This window comes from Coregonus lavaretus, assembly GCF_964263955.1.
Source record: "Coregonus lavaretus genome assembly, contig: HAP1_SCAFFOLD_6028, whole genome shotgun sequence".
NCBI classification, from domain to species: domain Eukaryota; kingdom Metazoa; phylum Chordata; class Actinopteri; order Salmoniformes; family Salmonidae; genus Coregonus; species Coregonus lavaretus.
In genome coordinates, this window is record NW_028162672.1 from 1 (window position 1) to 18,271 (window position 18,271).

The window sequence follows — 18,271 nt, forward strand, 5'->3', positions numbered from 1 at the left end:
CAGTCACCTGTTGGAGTATTCACACATTCACAGCTGGCCAGGCTCGACTGTAGCCTATTGTGTACAGGAAATGGATAATGGCCGCTGGCTTGGAAACAGTACAGTATAATGTTTCCTGCTGGTTCAACAGCAACTAGCTTTGGAGAGAAACATATCGATAAAGATATTGAACTGACCTTGACGACTTTCTCCTTACATGAAACATAGGCTTACTGTACACTCTCCCAACTATCCACAATAATAAAGCTACTTCGTTACGCCCATGTAGGGGTCATTGCTGATATCTGCATCAAGCCCTCTCTGCAGTGATGGTGTCTGCATCCCTGTGGGCCTGCTATGCATATGCAGGCCTATGGCTGGAGCTGTAGAGCTCCTCTGAGCACCAATGACGTGAGACAGTTTCCTCAGGATGGACGACAGCAGGCCTCTCAACCGGGGGGGTTGAGGAATGACAAAAACATCCTCTCTGTCCATACCTGCCCCCGGCCGCGGCCTTGTCCCCTTTCCATGCTCCGACGCTTGTTTGCAGGAAGGCCAGGTTTCCTGTGTGATGAAGGAGAGGAGGAGAGGGGGATGAGGGAGAGGGGAAGAGGGATGGGCGGCTGCACACGTAGAGATCTACTTTATGTTTTAGCTGTGTGTGGATGTTGTTGTGTTATGTCGTTTTCTGCGCAGGTGCAGCTTGATGAGATCCATGAAGACAAGACGCAGTAGTGGAGGAGGTGGAGGAGTTGGAGGAAAGACAATGGGACTAAGGACCAGAGCAGCCTTCTTCTACATGGACAACCATATTGGTATGTGATAGTGAAATGACATTTTTGTGATTGGGATTTTGTGTTTGTCATTGTCCATATATCCTCCTGGGGGATCTGTACCACAGCATTATACCTGTGTCTAACGGCTAACTATGGAATTACTAAAACACACGCTGGCACGCTGGTTAGCTCAGTTAATAAAACACACATACTATCTTAATTTGATCAGTTTCTCACAGTAGGAAAATAATCCTGCAGCAACGGGAAATGTGAATTATTATTTGGTTTATCATTCATGGACATTTATCATTCATGGACATTTTTGTAGGTGTTGATATCTTTTTTGTTAGGATAAATCAAGTCTGACATTTTAAAGTGTAAATTACAAACTTTAGAAGCCTTTTAAACATTGAATACTCTATAATTTGCATTTCCTGCTCCGAAGGAAAGTTATCTGTGACAACAGAGTGATCAAACAGAGTGATAATAAAACACATTAGCCTTCTGAGGGATCTCCCCCAGATCCCTGGACCACATAGTTGTTTTAATCAGCTCATGCCTGGCTGGGATTGTTTGGTGCTATTTTGTGTGGTGAGAGCTGAGTCCTGTTGGCATAGCTGTGTGTCTCTAACAGACATGGGGACGGACTCTCAGCCAACCAGGCGGTGGCAGCGTGCTCTTCTTACTCCCAGGGTAAGAGGCGAGAGCGGGAGCCTGCTGGGTTTGGGCATACTTTCTTTCTCTTGCTTTTTATCCATTGGTCCCACTGCATCAAGCAAGTTAAATCAAGTGCACCTTAAGTCAAGGACAAATATAATTAAGATAGTTGTTTATAGGATGTTGTGTTTTTTTATGTTTTAAACATTCCTCTCCTCTCCTCTCCTCTCCTCTCCTCTCCTCTCCTCTCCTCTCCTCTCCTCTCCTCTCCTCTCCTCTCCTCTCCTCTCCTCTCCTCTCCTCTCCTCTCCTCTCCTCCCTCTCCTCCTCAAGCAGTTTTATTTCGCTCTCCTGATGCCCTGACATCAATCATTCAATATTTAAGTGTGTGCGTGCGTGCATGCGTGCGTGCGTGCATGCTTGAGTGCGTGTGTATGTCGATGGGAGCCCTGTAGTGACCGTGTCCCACTTCTCTTGGCTATAAATCCACAGGAACCAAAGGAAAACAAGACAGAGTGTTCTGTCTGATTGCTGCTCACGTTCTGATCATCACTGCTCACGTTACTCCTTACTCCAGCCTAAGTTACCGCCAGGCTGGCTGAGTACCCTGTCACCTCCACAACAACAACCTAAGCACCCTCCCTCACACACACTCTGCAATCTGCACTTGAGCCAAGGGTAGGCTACACCGTTGTGGGTTTGGGAGGGGAGGATAAACACACCAGAACATAGTTTTACCCAGGGATGAAAATTACCAGATGTTTTATAGGCGTAATATGTGGAGACAATTATCAAGTGGGTTGCATGAACACTTCAAACAAATAAAATGAACTCTGCTCACTGTTAGGTGTTCCCAATCCCTTTTCTTTATTAAATGTCCCAGTGGGACGTTTTAACCAACAATTTGTTTACTGAGAAAAACACCCGTCCCAATTAAATACATAATTTGGCTGCGACACTGGCTGGGCCATGATAATGGCAGTGTCATCATCCCTTGATTAGTTGAATCAGGTGTGGTTGTGTTGGTACGAAAGCATGCACCATGTATGGCTCCTAAATCCCCAGGACCGGGATTGAAGAGCCTTGGGTTAGAGGGAACATTTGGCAGTTGTATCTCAGGTGGCCGGAGAGAGACTTCCCAACACACACATTACCCCTTCTGCTGGTGTGATCTCACCAGGCCATTACGTAGGCCTGTGTTAGCTAGTGTACTGTAGCTCCCTGAGATGGTTTTTAAGCCATTGCATATCAGGTTTCCCTTCTCTACACCCACAGCAGCAGGTGCTCTCTCCCTCTCCCTCTCCCTCTCCCTCTCCCTCTCCCTCTCCCTCTCTCCCATATCTCTTATTCTCTCTTGCTTTTTTGGTCCTAACTCTTCCCTCTTTCTATTTCTCTCTCTCCGGACTCTCTCTCTTCCCCTCCACCCTTCTGTTCTAAAGAGACAGAGAATGGTTGGTCTCTCCCTTGTGTTACTAAATCCACAGGGATCTTGGCTTCCTGCACTATGTTGTAGCTTATTATTTAATGGTTTTAGATTAAAACTAGACTTTTAATCTCTGTGCTTCAGCCATTGGCTAGCATCAGTTGCCCACGGAAATGTAAGGAGTGCAGCTAGCCAGCCACTGTATTTAACGAGTTGGGCTAGAAGCAGCAAACCATATTTTTTTTATTTTGTTGATATGAAGTAAACTGCAATTATTTCAATCATAAGTAGAGTAAGTTAGTCCGCAACAAGTGTAATGTAAGCTATTTATTAGATGTGAAAATCAGTTTTGGCCTGTGTAGCCTATACACTTCACGGTCTGTCTCTCTGTCTCTGTCTTCTGTTTCCTGTATGTTTAATTCGTAACCAGGGGTAACCCTGACTCATTGCATTTTGGATCTAAATATAGGTGCACCATGTAACTGGAGTAGGACCCCCCCCCCCCCCCCCCTGAACTGGAGTAGGCCCCTAGAATGCCAGTTGGCATAAAACATGAGTGACAGTTTCTCTCTCTCTGGTGGTGGGGGAGTGAAGGGTGGGGGTGACAGGGGGGTAGGAGGGACAGGGACTCCCCAGGGCCCCTTGGAGGAGGTTGGCATGGGGGGAGGCTGTGTATCTGGGCCTGGAACAGGGCCAAGCCTGCAGAAGTGAGGAATAGGAGGAGCTCAGAGCAGAGATAGTTGAGGGTATGGATTAGAACATCGCTGGCCAGTCCTCAGAAACCACAAAAACTATTTAATTTGATATAGCTCTCCAGTTAGGGAATGGTTTGCCAATTTGTCAATCATTCCATTCCCAGGCTACTGTGTGTACGTTGTGTCCTCTCCCTCCAGACCAGCTGTCCCAGTGGGACTGTTTTAGTATCTGCTAGTGGTTGTAACTGAATGATCACTTTACACCATCCAAGAGTTCTACAGCTGTTCGCCTTGGATTATGATTGTGTGTGAGTGTGAGTGTGTGCAGGTCAGAGGTGACAGTCTAGCTTTTCAACACTTTCCCAACAGTCCTCTGCCTCTCGGCGTCGACAGCAAATTTCTCAGCGACTGTGTGTTCCGCAGCTCAGTGCGAGCTTCATGTTATTGCTGAAATTTCAGTTTGATCTAAGCTGGTCTCCTGCTTCGATTACAGTACATGTGAGATACTTGTTGGTGTACTGTATGCATTGCATTCACGTGTTCGTATGTGTTCCTTTATATGGCACAGTCACAGGCTTCAATGGGTTTCTGGTTACTGCGTTAAGACAGTTTCAGTTTACTTTCTACACTCACTACACTCAGTTTTAAAGACTCAAACAACGTTTTGAGTATCACCATGATAATATATACTGTAACCATATTTTTTGCGATGAGAAAAAAAAAGTCTTAGTGAAATTCTTAAAATGAGGTTGTACAGATTGATGACGTCATGACAGGCCTAGGTGTGCCATTGCTTGTCTTGACTAACCCCCCACACGCCTACACACACCACGACACCCACTTCCCTACACCCTACGAACCCGAACCCTCCAATCCCGTCTTTCTCCTCAGAGACCAAAACCAACAGTTCACAGTCTAACTTAATGTTGCATTAACAGTCAAGTAAGTACATAATAAACCCTTTACAGACATTCTGCAGAGTATGTTAAAGTGGATCTAGTCTTATTTGAACACTGGTACAGATGTAGGATCTTAATTTGAGCCAGTTTGCTACAGCAGGAAAGTAATCCTGCAGCAACAGGAAATGTGAATTATTATGTGGATTATAATTAGTTGACATCTTTTGAAAGGGTTGATACATTTTTCGTTAGGGCAACTCAAGTCTGACATTTTACATTTATGTCATTTAGCAGACGCTCTTATCCAGAGCGACTTACAGGAGCAATTAGGGTTAAGTGCCTTGCTTAAGGACACGTTGACAGATTTTTCACCTAGCCAGCTCGGGGATTCAAACCAGAAACCTTTCGGTTACTGGCCCAATGCCAGTAACCCAGATTTTAAAGTGGAAATTACAAACTTTATAATCCTTTTTCAACTTTGAACACACTGCTGTGCAGAAAAATTCTCAGCAACAAAGGAGTGGTCAAATTAAGATCCAGGGAAACCAAACCTTACATTATACATAGATATAGACAGTCATAGATGGTATAGATATAGACAGTATAGATGGTATAGATATAGACAGCTATAGATGGTATAGATATAGACAGTATAGATGGTATAGATATAGACAGCTATAGATGGTATAGATATAGACAGCTATAGATGGTATAGATATAGACAGCTATAGATGGTATAGATATAGACAGTATAGATGGTATAGATATAGACAGCTATAGATGGTATAGATATAGACAGTTATAGATGGTATAGATATAGACAGCTATAGATGGTATAGATATAGACAGCTATAGATGGTATAGATATAGACAGTTATAGATGGTATAGATATAGACAGCTATAGATGGTATAGATATAGACAGCTATAGATGGTATAGATATAGACAGCTATAGATGGTATAGATATAGACAGCTATAGATGGTATAGATATAGACAGCTATAGATGGTATAGATATAGACAGTTATAGATGGTATAGATATAGACAGCTATAGATGGTATAGATATAGACAGCTATAGATGGTATAGATATAGACAGCTATAGATGGTATAGATATAGACAGTTATAGATGGTATAGATATAGACAGTTATAGATGGTATAGATATAGACAGCTATAGATGGTATAGATATAGACAGCTATAGATGGTATAGATATAGACAGCTATAGATGGTATAGATATAGACAGTTATAGATGGTATAGATATAGACAGCTATAGATGGTATAGATATAGACAGCTATAGATGGTATAGATATAGACAGCTATAGATGGTATAGATATAGACAGCTATAGATGGTATAGATATAGACAGCTATAGATGGTATAGATATAGACAGTTATAGATGGTATAGATATAGACAGATATAGATGGTATAGATATAGACAGCTATAGATGGTATAGATATAGACAGCTATAGATGGTATAGATATAGACAGTTATAGATGGTATAGATATAGACAGTTATAGATGGTATAGATATAGACAGCTATAGATGGTATAGATATAGACAGTTATAGATGGTATAGATATAGACAGTTATAGATGGTATAGATATAGACAGTTATAGATGGTATAGATATAGACAGTTATAGATGGTATAGATATAGACAGCTATAGATGGTATAGATATAGACAGTTATAGATGGTATAGATATAGACAGCTATAGATGGTATAGATATAGACAGTCATAGATGGTATAGATATAGACAGTTATAGATGGTATAGATATAGACAGTTATAGATGGTATAGATATAGACAGCTATAGATGGTATAGATATAGACAGTCATAGATGGTATAGATATAGACAGTTATAGATGGTATAGATATAGACAGTATAGATGGTATAGATATAGACAGCTATAGATGGTATAGATATAGACAGTCATAGATGGTATAGATATAGACAGTTATAGATGGTATAGATATAGACAGCTATAGATAGTATAGATATAGACAGTCATAGATGGTATAGATATAGACAGTAATAGATGGTATAGATATAGACAGTTATAGATGGTATAGATATAGACAGTTATAGATGGTATAGATATAGACAGCTATAGATGGTATAGATATAGACAGCTATAGATGGTATAGATATAGACAGTCATAGATGGTATAGATATAGACAGTTATAGATGGTATAGATATAGACAGTTATAGATGGTATAGATATAGACAGTTATAGATGGTATAGATATAGACAGCTATAGATGGTATAGATATAGACAGCTATAGATGGTATAGATATAGACAGTTAAAGATGGTATAGATATAGACAGCTATAGATGGTATAGATATAGACAGTTATAGATGGTATAGATATAGACAGTATAGATGGTATAGATATAGACAGTTATAGATGGTATAGATATAGACAGTTATAGATGGTATAGATATAGACAGTTATAGATGGTATAGATATAGACAGTTATAGATGGTATAGATATAGACAGTTATAGATGGTATAGATATAGACAGCTATAGATGGTATAGATATAGACAGTCATAGATGGTATAGATATAGACAGTTATAGATGGTATAGATATAGACAGTTATAGATGGTATAGATATAGACAGTTATAGATGGTATAGATATAGACAGCTATAGATGGTATGGATATAGACAGCTATAGATGGTATAGATATAGACAGTTATATATGGTATAGATATAGACAGCTATAGATGGTATAGATATAGACAGTTATAGATGGTATAGATATAGACAGCTATAGATGGTATAGATATAGACAGTATAGATGGTATAGATATAGACAGTATAGATGGTATAGATATAGACAGTTATAGATGGTATAGATATAGACAGTATAGATGGTATAGATATAGACAGTATAGATGGTATAGATATAGACAGTATAGATGGTATAGATATAGACAGTTATAGATGGTATAGATATAGACAGCTATAGATGGTATAGATATAGACAGTTATAGATGGTATAGATATAGACAGTTATAGATGGTATAGATATAGACAGTATAGATGGTATAGATATAGACAGTCATAGATGGTATAGATATAGACAGTTATAGATGGTATAGATATAGACAGTTATAGATGGTATAGATATAAACAGTTATAGATGGTATAGATATAGACAGTTATATATAGTATAGATAGTACAGGTATAGACAGAATAGATATAGATACATATAGACAGTACAGCTATAGACAGGATAGCTATATCTATAATTTGTGTTCCTGTTCAAAATGGGTCATTTGATCTCCTGATCTCTTCTCCTCACCGCGGTAACCACCCAGAACCCGGGCAGAGAGAGGCAGGCGGAGACTGGCCAGACTGACATGGCGCTTTTATTTTTAAATAGCCGTGACACAGCAGCAGCAGCACAGACGCATCTATTAGACATGCAGGACCCTATAAGGTCAACTTCCATCCACTACACACACTGGCTGATTGAAACAAACTCTTCTGGAGGGAGGGGTTCTCTTTTCTGCCACCTAGGGGTATAATATTGTCACTACATGGTTTTATCTGCCTCCTAGTGGTAAGTTACTGTCATGACATGGGTTTATCTGCCTCTCAGTGGTAGGATTCTGTCATGACATGGGTTTCTCTGCCTCCTAGTGGTCGGATACTGTCATGACATGGGCTTTGGAGTTCACTGACTAACTGTCAGTGCTTTGGAGGGAAGTTGGTTTCATCATCAGGTTTTTTTAGGGTAATACTGATGCCTCTTCTCTATATTCGTCAGGTTAGTGAAATTGTGCTAGCACTTTATTTGACAGTACTTGATCAACTGGTTATAACTGTGTAGTTACCATTGTATTATGTAAAGTAAATAGCTGGTACTTTAGGGTTTAAAAAACCAACAACTCTGAACCAAACCCTTCATTATTTTTGCAGGAGATACTAATTTTTTCTCTTTCTCTCTGAGGTTTAAGTGTTTAAGGTTTACTTTAAGTGCTGCTAAATGTGCTGCGTGATTCATCTGATTGTGTTGAAGTAGAGGATGTGACTGTGTATGTCCTGCTCTCTCTTTCCCAGCAGGAGGAGAGGAGGATGGGGGGAGAGAATAGAGGAGTCCTCTATGTACACAACAGCAGGTAATGGACATACTGTAGATGTGTTTCCCTCTACTTAGTGTCTACTCCTATTTAGGGATGTGTTCAGGGTGTCTGCATTTAGACTGTGTTGAGGGGTGGCGGTGCTATTACAGGTTACTGTACTATACACTGTAGTATAGAGTTCCTTATCCCAGTAAAGCGTGTTCTGCCCGTACCGGGAAATGAACACAAATAAATAAGTCAGGTTAAGTTGGCCCCACTCAATACTTATTCAGACACAGCATGCAAGTACACACACACACACACACACACACACACACACACACACACACACACACACACACACACTTCACACACATACACACACTTGACGCACACTTGCCCAAAATGGCAGTGCATTATTGGCATCAGTCTTGCTTGTTCAGCCATGTCCAAGTCTGAACTGGAGAAGAGCAGGTGTACTGCGGTCAACAGAGGCTCATAAATACATTACCAGCTCTCTGAAATGTATCTTAGATTTATCTCATCATATTATAGGAACTCTCTCAGCAAACACTCTAAAGACAATAATCTGCTACTAAGATCCTAAGATAGTATTTGTGATCGTAAGCCCCTAGTGAAAAGAAAAACGCTCTTCCACTTAATTCCATATCTATATTGACAATCAATGCTGGTTTAGAATAAGATTTGAGCGGAGGACAAAATGAGCAACTCCAAAACTGAACGATCCCACTCAGCTCATGAAGGAATATTAATGTGGAAATGCACAATATTTTTTTGACACCCTGATTAATGGAGAAGACAAAGGAGATGAGGTTTTATTGCTCTCCTGTGAAAATATGTAACTGACAGGACACAATAACATGTTTACCAATTTGTAGTTTCAGTGTCCAGTTTCACCTTAATGAGAAGGGAGAAGCTATCCTCCTGGCGTGTCCAAATAAAGGCTGTAGACAGGGCTGCTAGGGCCTGGGTGGTGGAGGGCTCATTTCACAGTTTTACCCAGAGTGCAATGCTGCATAGTCTGGACAGTGGGAGAGCAGAGGGTCATGCGGCCCTGCTTGGGGCGTCACGGTTTTGCACTGCTCAGAATAAGCCCTGTGTGTGTGTGTGTGTGTGTGTGTGTGTGTGTTTTGCATGCTCAGAATAAGTCCGGCGAGCTCCAATTACCCTCCTCTCACGGATTGTTTGGTGTCACTTGTCGTCTGACGGCTGGATAGGATGATTCTGCGCCTCTAGTGTAAAAGGATAGTTACGCATGTGTTACAACTCAATTGGTGTGGGAAACTCAAAGCCAACCCAATTAGAAAGCAAAGTGACCCCCCTCAATCCCGTTTTTCGAGTAGGGTTAGGTCTACTATTGGCCCTCTCTGTCCCTGACTCCGCCCACTAGGGTCTGCACATGGACAAGTGTCCCAAGCCGTTGCATTGCATTGTGGGACTGGTGCATTGCATTTCTTTGGACTGTCACCAAATGACCGTTAATGTTGAAGACCTGGGAAGAGGAGAGGCATATATAGGCCTGTTATTACCCTGGGTAGGGGCAGGGGAGAAGGGATATTCTATGCCTTGCCCCAGTTAGAAAAACAACAGTAAATTAGGGAATGTAACGACTAGTCACCCTGTCACATCTGAAACCTGAGCAATGATGGATGCCGCTTTTAATGTGGCCCATCAGATCACAATCTTCCAAAGAGGGGGAATTAAAGATACTGTAATTAATGAATGAAATGAACAGTGTTGTAGATTTATATCAAGAGGTTGATTCTGGGTAAACAGACTGACCACAGCACAAATAGTTTAGATTACATTTTAACTTTTTTTGTTGAATAATCATATTATATAGAGATCTTTTAAAATATATTTTATTAGGCTTTTTCAACCCTGGCCTATATCATATGCACAATGCTGCTAAGTTCAGTGGAAAAGGTGTCAGGTATCTGTTCAAGCATCAGGCTGACCTAACAGAAGGACCAGGGTTTGCAGGCTAGGTGACATGATGCCTGGACTATACAGAAAAAAGGAGGGAGGAAGGAGGGAGGAAGGAAGGAAGGAAGGAAGGAAGGAAGGAAGGAAGGGAGGAAGGAAGGAAGGGAGGGAGGGAGGGAGGGAGGGTGACCCTTAATGAAACACACGGGGGCTAGGTTGAAACACAAGCACCTTCCTCCATTTGAGTTAACCACCATCTGTCCATCTCTCTCCACCTCCTTTCCTCCACTCCTCTCGCCACCTCCTTCCTTCCCTTCTTCTTCAGACCCGGGACAGAGAGGACCTGAAAGATGAGTGTGTGTGCGTGTCTCCCTGGGAACAATATCCTGATGCTGCATGAGTGTGTCAAGTAGAACTCCAGCATCAGTGATTTTGTTGTCAGGGGGAGGACAGTAGCGACCGGACCAACAACTTGTCCTCTATCAGAAAGAGTGTGGGAGGTTTACTGTAAGCCCACACATATGTTCACTAAATGAATACAGCATTTCATCATTCAGTAGACAGTAGTAATTGAATTGAATCTGTACAGAAACATTTTATTACATAACGTCAAATAAACTTCAGTCACATGGCAGCAGAGTAGCTATTTTCTAGATGGCCCTAGCACTTCTCCTGCTGAAGTGTTTGACGTCTTTTACGTCGACTGTCTGCTATTATCAACAGAAGCACTAGAGGGCCCTCATGCCCACATTGGCTTGTAATAATATGCCATGGTGAAAGTCCCAAAGAGAGTAAAGGTCCTGAGGTTGCACAGGCCTGTAAATCCATCTTTCCTCTTGTAAACGTTCAGTTTCTGATTTCGAGTCAACATTTTCATTGCAGCTTCTCTGTAGAGCTTTGTGTGTGTGTATTGTCCTCTCACTGTTTCTGTCACCAAGGAGGCTCTGCTACATTAGCCAGGCAATTAATTGATCTGCCTGTTCTCTGTTCTGCTACTGGTCAAGCCCATGGGACTGACTACTGTATACCTCTCTCTCTATCTCTCTCTCTCTCTCTTCTCTCCCCCTCCCCTCTCTCTCTCTCTCTCTCTCTCTCTCTCTCTCTCTCTCTCTCTCTCTCTCTCTCTCTCTCTCTCTTCTCTCTTCTCTCTCTCTTTCACAAGGTACAGTATTATTCTGGCCTTCTCTCTCTTAAGTCACTTTCCTCTTGAAATTCACATTGATAGGCCTGGATGTCAGGAAGTTGCAACAGAACATTGTAGTGTTCTGTAGTTGTAGAGTACCATGATGTAGCAACATGTAAAATGACATTTGGTAATCTTCACTCAACAGACTTACATTTACATTTTAGCAGACGCTCTTATCCAGAGCGACTTACAGTTAGTGAGTGCATAAATTTTTTATTTTTTCATACTGGCCCCCCGTGGGAATCGAACCCACATCCCTGGCGTTGCAAACACCATGCTCTACCAACCACTGCCTTAGACCACTGCGCCACTCGGGAGATACTGCACTTCAGAGAATGAGTTTGCTGTTTCCTGTCTTTGGATGGACCCTCATCTTATTGGCTACCCAAATAGGGGTGTGGTCGTTGTGGAGCAAACTAATGAGAGAGACCAATGGTATGTTTCTGTTTCTGTAACTTTCACTAACAGTTTAAAAAGTTGTTGACCATTGCTTTGCAGTTGCATTGTCTTGTTCTCTAGCTAACAGCCCTCTTCATTTTATAGTTCACTCTGTGTGTGTGTGTGTGTGTGTGTGTCTGTGTGCGAGTGTGTGTGTTTAAACTGTGTCTGTTTGTATGTAGGGCGTTGGTAGGGGTCTTTTGGGCAGTGCTGCTGTGGCCCCCTACTCACACCTGTTACACAGTGAGTTGCTGATCTAGGTGATGAAGGAGACACAGATTAGAGCTGTGTGTGTGTGTTGTGTGTTGTGTGTGTGTGTGTGTGTGTGTGTGTGTGTGTGTGTGTGTGTGTAGTTGTGTGTGTGTGTGTGAGGGGGAGGGGGTGCATCTCCTGGGCTGTGTGTGTGTGTGTGCCTCTTGCGTTCGTTTGTCATAGCGTTCAGTGAGTCAGCGTCTCTGTTTCCTGTCCTGAGTCACTCATTTAATGGTTGCCCGGTGACCACAGAACGGAAAAAGGTTCCTATTGCGTGTTTGCCTGTGAGTACGGCCACCAATATTTATTCAGGCCCTGCAGTAAGTGGCCAGGAGAAAAGTATCAATCTAAATTCTCCAATGATTGCCTGGGTGCCATGTCATTGGATGGAAAGCAGCATACTAATCCATTTATACGCTTCCTGTTTTTGAAGGAGATATACACTATATCTATATACTATATACTATATATACTATATAGTATATATACTATATACTATACCGTCACTAGGGCTCATTGTAAAAGGAGACGCTGGATGTCTCAATAGATGTTTATTGATTTGTATAAAATACCTAGTTTTATGTTGAAGAATCACCTTTTTCTCCATGCAGGTATGAAGACTTCCAGTGCTGGCTCTCCTCAGGTGAGAGGGTCCCCCAGCCCCGCATCACCAGAAGGGGACGAACCTGGACACAGGAGGAAGGTGTCTTTCTTTGATGATGTCACTGTCTATGTGTTGGATCAGGTAACTGCATCATACAGATAATTGTTATTTTACATCGGAATCATGTTTTTATACCTACAGTATCTAAATAACTTCATTTTGAACATTCTCCAAAGTCACTGACCAGACACCTACAGAAAAGAGACCAAAGGTCAAATCCCAATGCAAATTTACAGACACACACCTGAGACCAACGATCAATCCCCAATTCCGCCCTGCAGCCATGTCAACCATCTACCTAGCCGACCACCATCTTATCATATCAGAGTCCAGTATACTATACTTCAGCATCAGACCTCTACACCACCACACCAGAGGTGGAGCGGTCCATCCACCCATAGGACCTTCCAGTCTGGTCCTAACCCATGTCACTGACGCTGACCTGGAGCAGTGAGGCAAGTGATTGACTGCAAACTTGTTTTTCTGTCACCGATAGAGCCTTGGGCTCATGGAAAAAATGACTTATCCTCTCTCTCTCTCGCTCCCTCGCTCTCTCTCTCCACCTTTCCCCTACTCTCCGTTCCACTCCACTCCTCTCCCCTCCTCTCCCCATCCCTTTTATGATGAGTCAGTATTTAATGGATCGCTAGCTGAAGAAAAGAAAAAAAGTATTCTCTCCAACAGTTCCAAACCATCTGTCAGTTGGTTTCACTGACATCACAAAGCTCTGTGACAGTGCATTGTCTGACTCCATAAGCCTTCTATCTAGTGACATGTACCACTGGGCTGTGTAGGAGCTAACAGCACTGCTAGCCACAGTGAAAGCAATAGATATCAGATCTGTAGCTCTGGCTGGAGTTATCCTCTCATAGACTCAGTCAGCATAAAGAACTGTTGTTCAGCCCAGTCAACAGACTTCTACTACTGTCTTATCACTGCCGCTAGTCATGCTCTCATGTCACATTCAGCCTCAGGCCAAATGACGTCATCATTACACAATGTACAAAGTGGTTAGTAAATAGATATTATTGATCATTTATAGATAATATTGATCAGTTATAGATATTATTGATCAGTTATATATAATATTGATCAGTTATAGATACTATTAATCAGTTATAGATACTATTAATCAGTTATAGATACTATCGATCAGTTATAGATATTATCGATCAGTTATAGGTAATATTGATCAGTTATAGAAAATATTGATCAGTTATAGATATTAATGATCCGTTATAGATATTATTGATCAGTTATAGATATTATTGAAGGCAAGGTCAGTACAGGTGCATCAAAACGGACTGAGAGACTGAAAAACAGCTTCTATCTCAAGGCCATCAGACTGTTAAATAGCCATCACTAGCCAGCTACCACCCAGTTACGCAACCCTGCACCTTAGAGGCTGCTGCCCTATGTACATAGACATGGAATCACTGGTCACTTTAATAATGGAACACTGGTCACTTAAATAATGTTTACATATTGTTTTACTCATTTCATATGTATATACTGTATTCTACTGTATTTTAGTCAATGCCACCCAGACATTGCTCGTCCTAATATTTATATATTTCTTAATTCCATTTGTTGACTTTTAAATTTGTGTGTATTGTTGTGAATTGTTAGATACTACTGCACTGTTGGCGCTAGGGACACAAGCATTTCACTACACACACAATAACATCTGCTAAATATGTGTGTGTGACCAATAAAATGTGATTGGATTTATAGATATTATTGATTTGTTATTATTGATCAGTTATAGATAATATCAATCAGTTATAGATAATATAGATCAGTGATAGATAATATTGATGAGGGGGAAGCAGGAGAGAGAGAGAGAGAGAGAGAGAGAGAGAGAGAGAGAGAGAGAGAGAGAGAGAGAGAGAGAGAGAGAGAGAGAGAGAGAGAGAGAGAGAGAGAGAGAGAGAGAGAGAGAGAGAGAGAGAGAGAGAGAGAGAGAGAGAGAGAGAGAGAGAGAGAGAGAGAGAGAGAGAGAGAGAGAGAGAGAGAGAGAGGAGAGAGAGAGAGAGAGAGAGAGAGAGAGAGAGAGAGAGAGAGAGAGAGAGAGAGAGAGAGAGAGAGAGAGAGAGAGATCAGCGCCACAGGTAACTTCCACAAAGCTGTGAACGATCTGAGAGACAAGGCAAAAAGGGCCTTCTATGCCATCAAAATGAACATAACATTTGACATACCAATTAGGATCTGGCTAAAAATACTTGAATCAGTTATAGAACCCCGTTGCCCTTTATGGTTGTGAGGTCTGGGATCCGCTCACCAACCAAGAATTCACAAACCACCAATTGAGAATTCTGCTAAAATATCCTCTGTGTACAACGTAAAACACAAATAATGCATGCAGAGCCGATACCCGCTAATTAACAAAATCCAGAAAATAGTCGTTAAATTCTACAACCACCTAAAAGGAAGCGATTCCCAAACCTTCCATAACAAAACCATGTGAGAAATGAACATGGAGAAGAGTCCCCTAAGCAAGCTGGTCCTGGGGCTCTGTTAACAAACACAAACAGACCCCACAGAGCCCCAGGACAGCAACACAATTAGACCCAACCAAATCATGAGAAAACAAAAAGACAATTACTTGACACATTGGAAAGAATTAACATAAAAACAGAGCAAACTATAATATTATTTGGCCCTAAACAGAGAGTACACAGTGGCAGAATACCTGACCACTGTGACTGACCCAAAATTAAGGAAATCTTTACCTATGTACAGACTCAGTGAGCATAGCCTTGCTATTGAGAAAGGCCTCCGTAGACAGACCTGGTTCTCAAGAGAAGACAGGCTTTGTGCACACTGCCCACAAAATGAGGTGGAAACTGAGCTGCACCTCCTAACCTCCTACCAAATGTATGACCATATTAGAGACACATATTTCCCTCAGATTACACAGACCCACAAAGAATTCGAAAACAAATCCAATTTGGATAAACTCCCATATCTATTGGGTGAAATACCACAGTGTGCCATCACAGCAGCAAGATTTGTGACCTGTTGCCACAAGAAAAGGGCAACCAGTGAAGAACAAACACCATTGCTGTGTAAATATAACCCATATTTATGTTGATTTATTTTCCTTTTTGTACTTAAACTATTTGCACATCATTACAACACTGTATATATGACATTTGAAATATCTTTATTCTTTTGGAACTTCTGAGTGTAATGTTTACTGTTAATATTTATTGTTTATTTCACTTTTCTTTACTATTTACTTCACTTGCTTTGGCAATGTTAACATACGTTTCCCATGCCAATAAAGCCCTAAAATTGAAATATAATTGAATTTAATTAAGAGAGGGAGGGAGAGGCCCCTCTATTTGTCTAGTTATGTCAAGGTTGTGTCCTTGAGTCGATCTGTGGGCCGGGGACGGCTCTATGGCCGGAAGGGGTAGAGGACAGGACGGCACTCAACTCTGATCCGCATGTTCATGCTTGTGTGTGTGCGCGTCTGTGCGCCTGTGTGTGCGTGTGTGTGTTACAGTATTTATGCTGGCTTGTAAGAGCTTAGTTTGCTTGGCACATTATTAAAGTATACCCAACACAGTGTAGTTATCAGTTATTAGAGCCCATGGGTTAACTAAATACATACGGTTGGCCTGAGGAGAAACTGAACAAAGAAATGTTTCCACAGAACCTGAAGTGTGGTTTGGTTGATTACTAGAAACCTGGCAGGACCAGTTCTAGTGTTCACACACACACACACACACACACACACACACACACACACACACACACACACACACACACACACACACACACACACACACACTCAAGGACATCACTGCTGGACATTTTGCTGCTGGGAGCTGCTCTGTGTCTGACATTCTCTTACGGGTAGATATGTTTGTGGAATCATAACACTATATCATACAGAAGTCTGACTGGCTTTCTTGTGTTTACCCCAGGATCCGCCGCTGGGGATGAGAAGACTAATAGTGTGTTTGCTGAAGGAAGACAATGTGATGGAAGACAAACCCCCAAATTAACAGAAGAACAGAAGAGCGCAACAGTGGGACCTTGCTGTTTCACCACTAGTAAACACTACACATTCTCCCTTTACAATCTATAGGCCTGACCAGGGGTCCAACTACAGGGGTGCAAAACCATCCCTTCTCAGGTTACTGTACCACCAAGAGTCGGTTGTTGACCTTTCAATGCTGTGTCTGCCTGTCTCCCAATAAGGATTAGTCTAGAGCACATTATTTAACAGTAACAGGGGGGTCTGATGATCATAACATAACAATGGTGACCTGATAATCCTGCAATTAATAAATAGAGTCCAACAGTGGAGATGGCTTGATTCATTCATAAAGTATGAGAAAGACAAGACTGCCTGCATATTCAAAATGTAAGCACATTTTCATCAGGTTTTTGTAAAGGATGTAGGCTAACTACTGTACTGGTAAGACCATGATGTTGTAAATACAAGAAATGAGTAAACATATTTCCATACAGAGTTTTAATTTGATTGGTTTCCGTTTGGCTACTGTGAAACATAACTCACTGATAAGTAATACCATGCTGCAACACATGGACACACACACACGTGCGCGCCAGCACGCACACACACACACACACACACACACACACACTGAGATGTGAATGCAAATAGAAAAAGAAACAGTTAAAATAGATGAACCAACATAGAAATCATGTTAAATCCCTCTGACAATGAATGGGCGGGTGCAACAAGTGGACTGACACGTGGAAAGCCTCTAATTGATTTTGACAAAGTGCAGTTTTAGCCCTGTTTATACCTGGTTCTAACAGTCTTGAGCATGTCCACATTCTCATTGTGATCTAATTGGGATATTATTTTCCTGACCACCTCCAGAGTGGTCTTTCAATGAATTTGCATGATTTGTATACAGGGAAGGACCATGATATCTGGTCACAATGTGGACACAGTGGACGGACAAGAGACACATTTATGTGGTGGTGTAAAGTACTTAAGTAAAAATACTTTAAAGTACTACCTAAGTAGTTTTTTTGGGTATCTGTACTTTAATTTACTATATATATTTTTGACTACTTTTACTTTTACTTCGCTACATTCCTAAAGAAAATAATGTACTTTTTACTCCATACATTTTCTCTGACACCCAAAAGTACTTGTTACATTTTGAATACTTAGCAGGACAGGAAAATGGTCATCCCTACTGCCTCTGATCTGGCGGACTCACTAAACACAAAGGCTTTGTTTGATAATTATGTGTGTTGGAGCTGG

General features: G+C 41.3%; 1 protein-coding gene across 5 annotated transcripts; it reads left to right on the forward strand.

Annotated features, from left to right (window-relative positions):
* Positions 1–632: 632 nt before the first annotated feature.
* On the forward strand, positions 633–17,500 carry LOC311119027 (uncharacterized protein). 5 transcript variants are annotated; one of them, XR_014611896.1, is made up of 5 exons: positions 633–794; positions 8,526–8,584; positions 12,962–13,095; positions 13,191–13,469; positions 16,950–17,500. XR_014611896.1 is itself a non-coding variant. In XM_084193784.1 (4 exons), exons 2-4 carry the CDS (start codon positions 8,569–8,571, stop codon positions 17,028–17,030), a joined length of 231 nt encoding a protein of 76 aa, XP_084049910.1. In that variant the 5' UTR covers positions 677–794; positions 8,526–8,568; the 3' UTR covers positions 17,031–17,500. The 5 variants fall into 5 exon arrangements, 3 of the variants coding, with proteins under 3 accessions (XP_084049910.1, XP_084049908.1, XP_084049909.1); XR_014611897.1 differs by having other exon boundaries at positions 677–794; positions 13,296–13,469; XM_084193784.1 differs by lacking the exon at positions 13,191–13,469 and having other exon boundaries at positions 677–794.
* Positions 17,501–18,271: the final 771 nt, after the last annotated feature.

Coding starts and splice junctions, on each gene's coding strand:
- LOC311119027 (XM_084193782.1), top strand. CDS start 686: ATGAGATCCATGAAGACAAGACGCAGTAGTGGAGGAGGTGGAGGAGTT. Junction 795..12,961: donor CTACATGGACAACCATATTG/GTATGTGATAGT, acceptor TTCTCCATGCAG/GTATGAAGACTTCCAGTGCT. Junction 13,096..16,949: donor CTGTCTATGTGTTGGATCAG/GTAACTGCATCA, acceptor TGTTTACCCCAG/GATCCGCCGCTGGGGATGAG.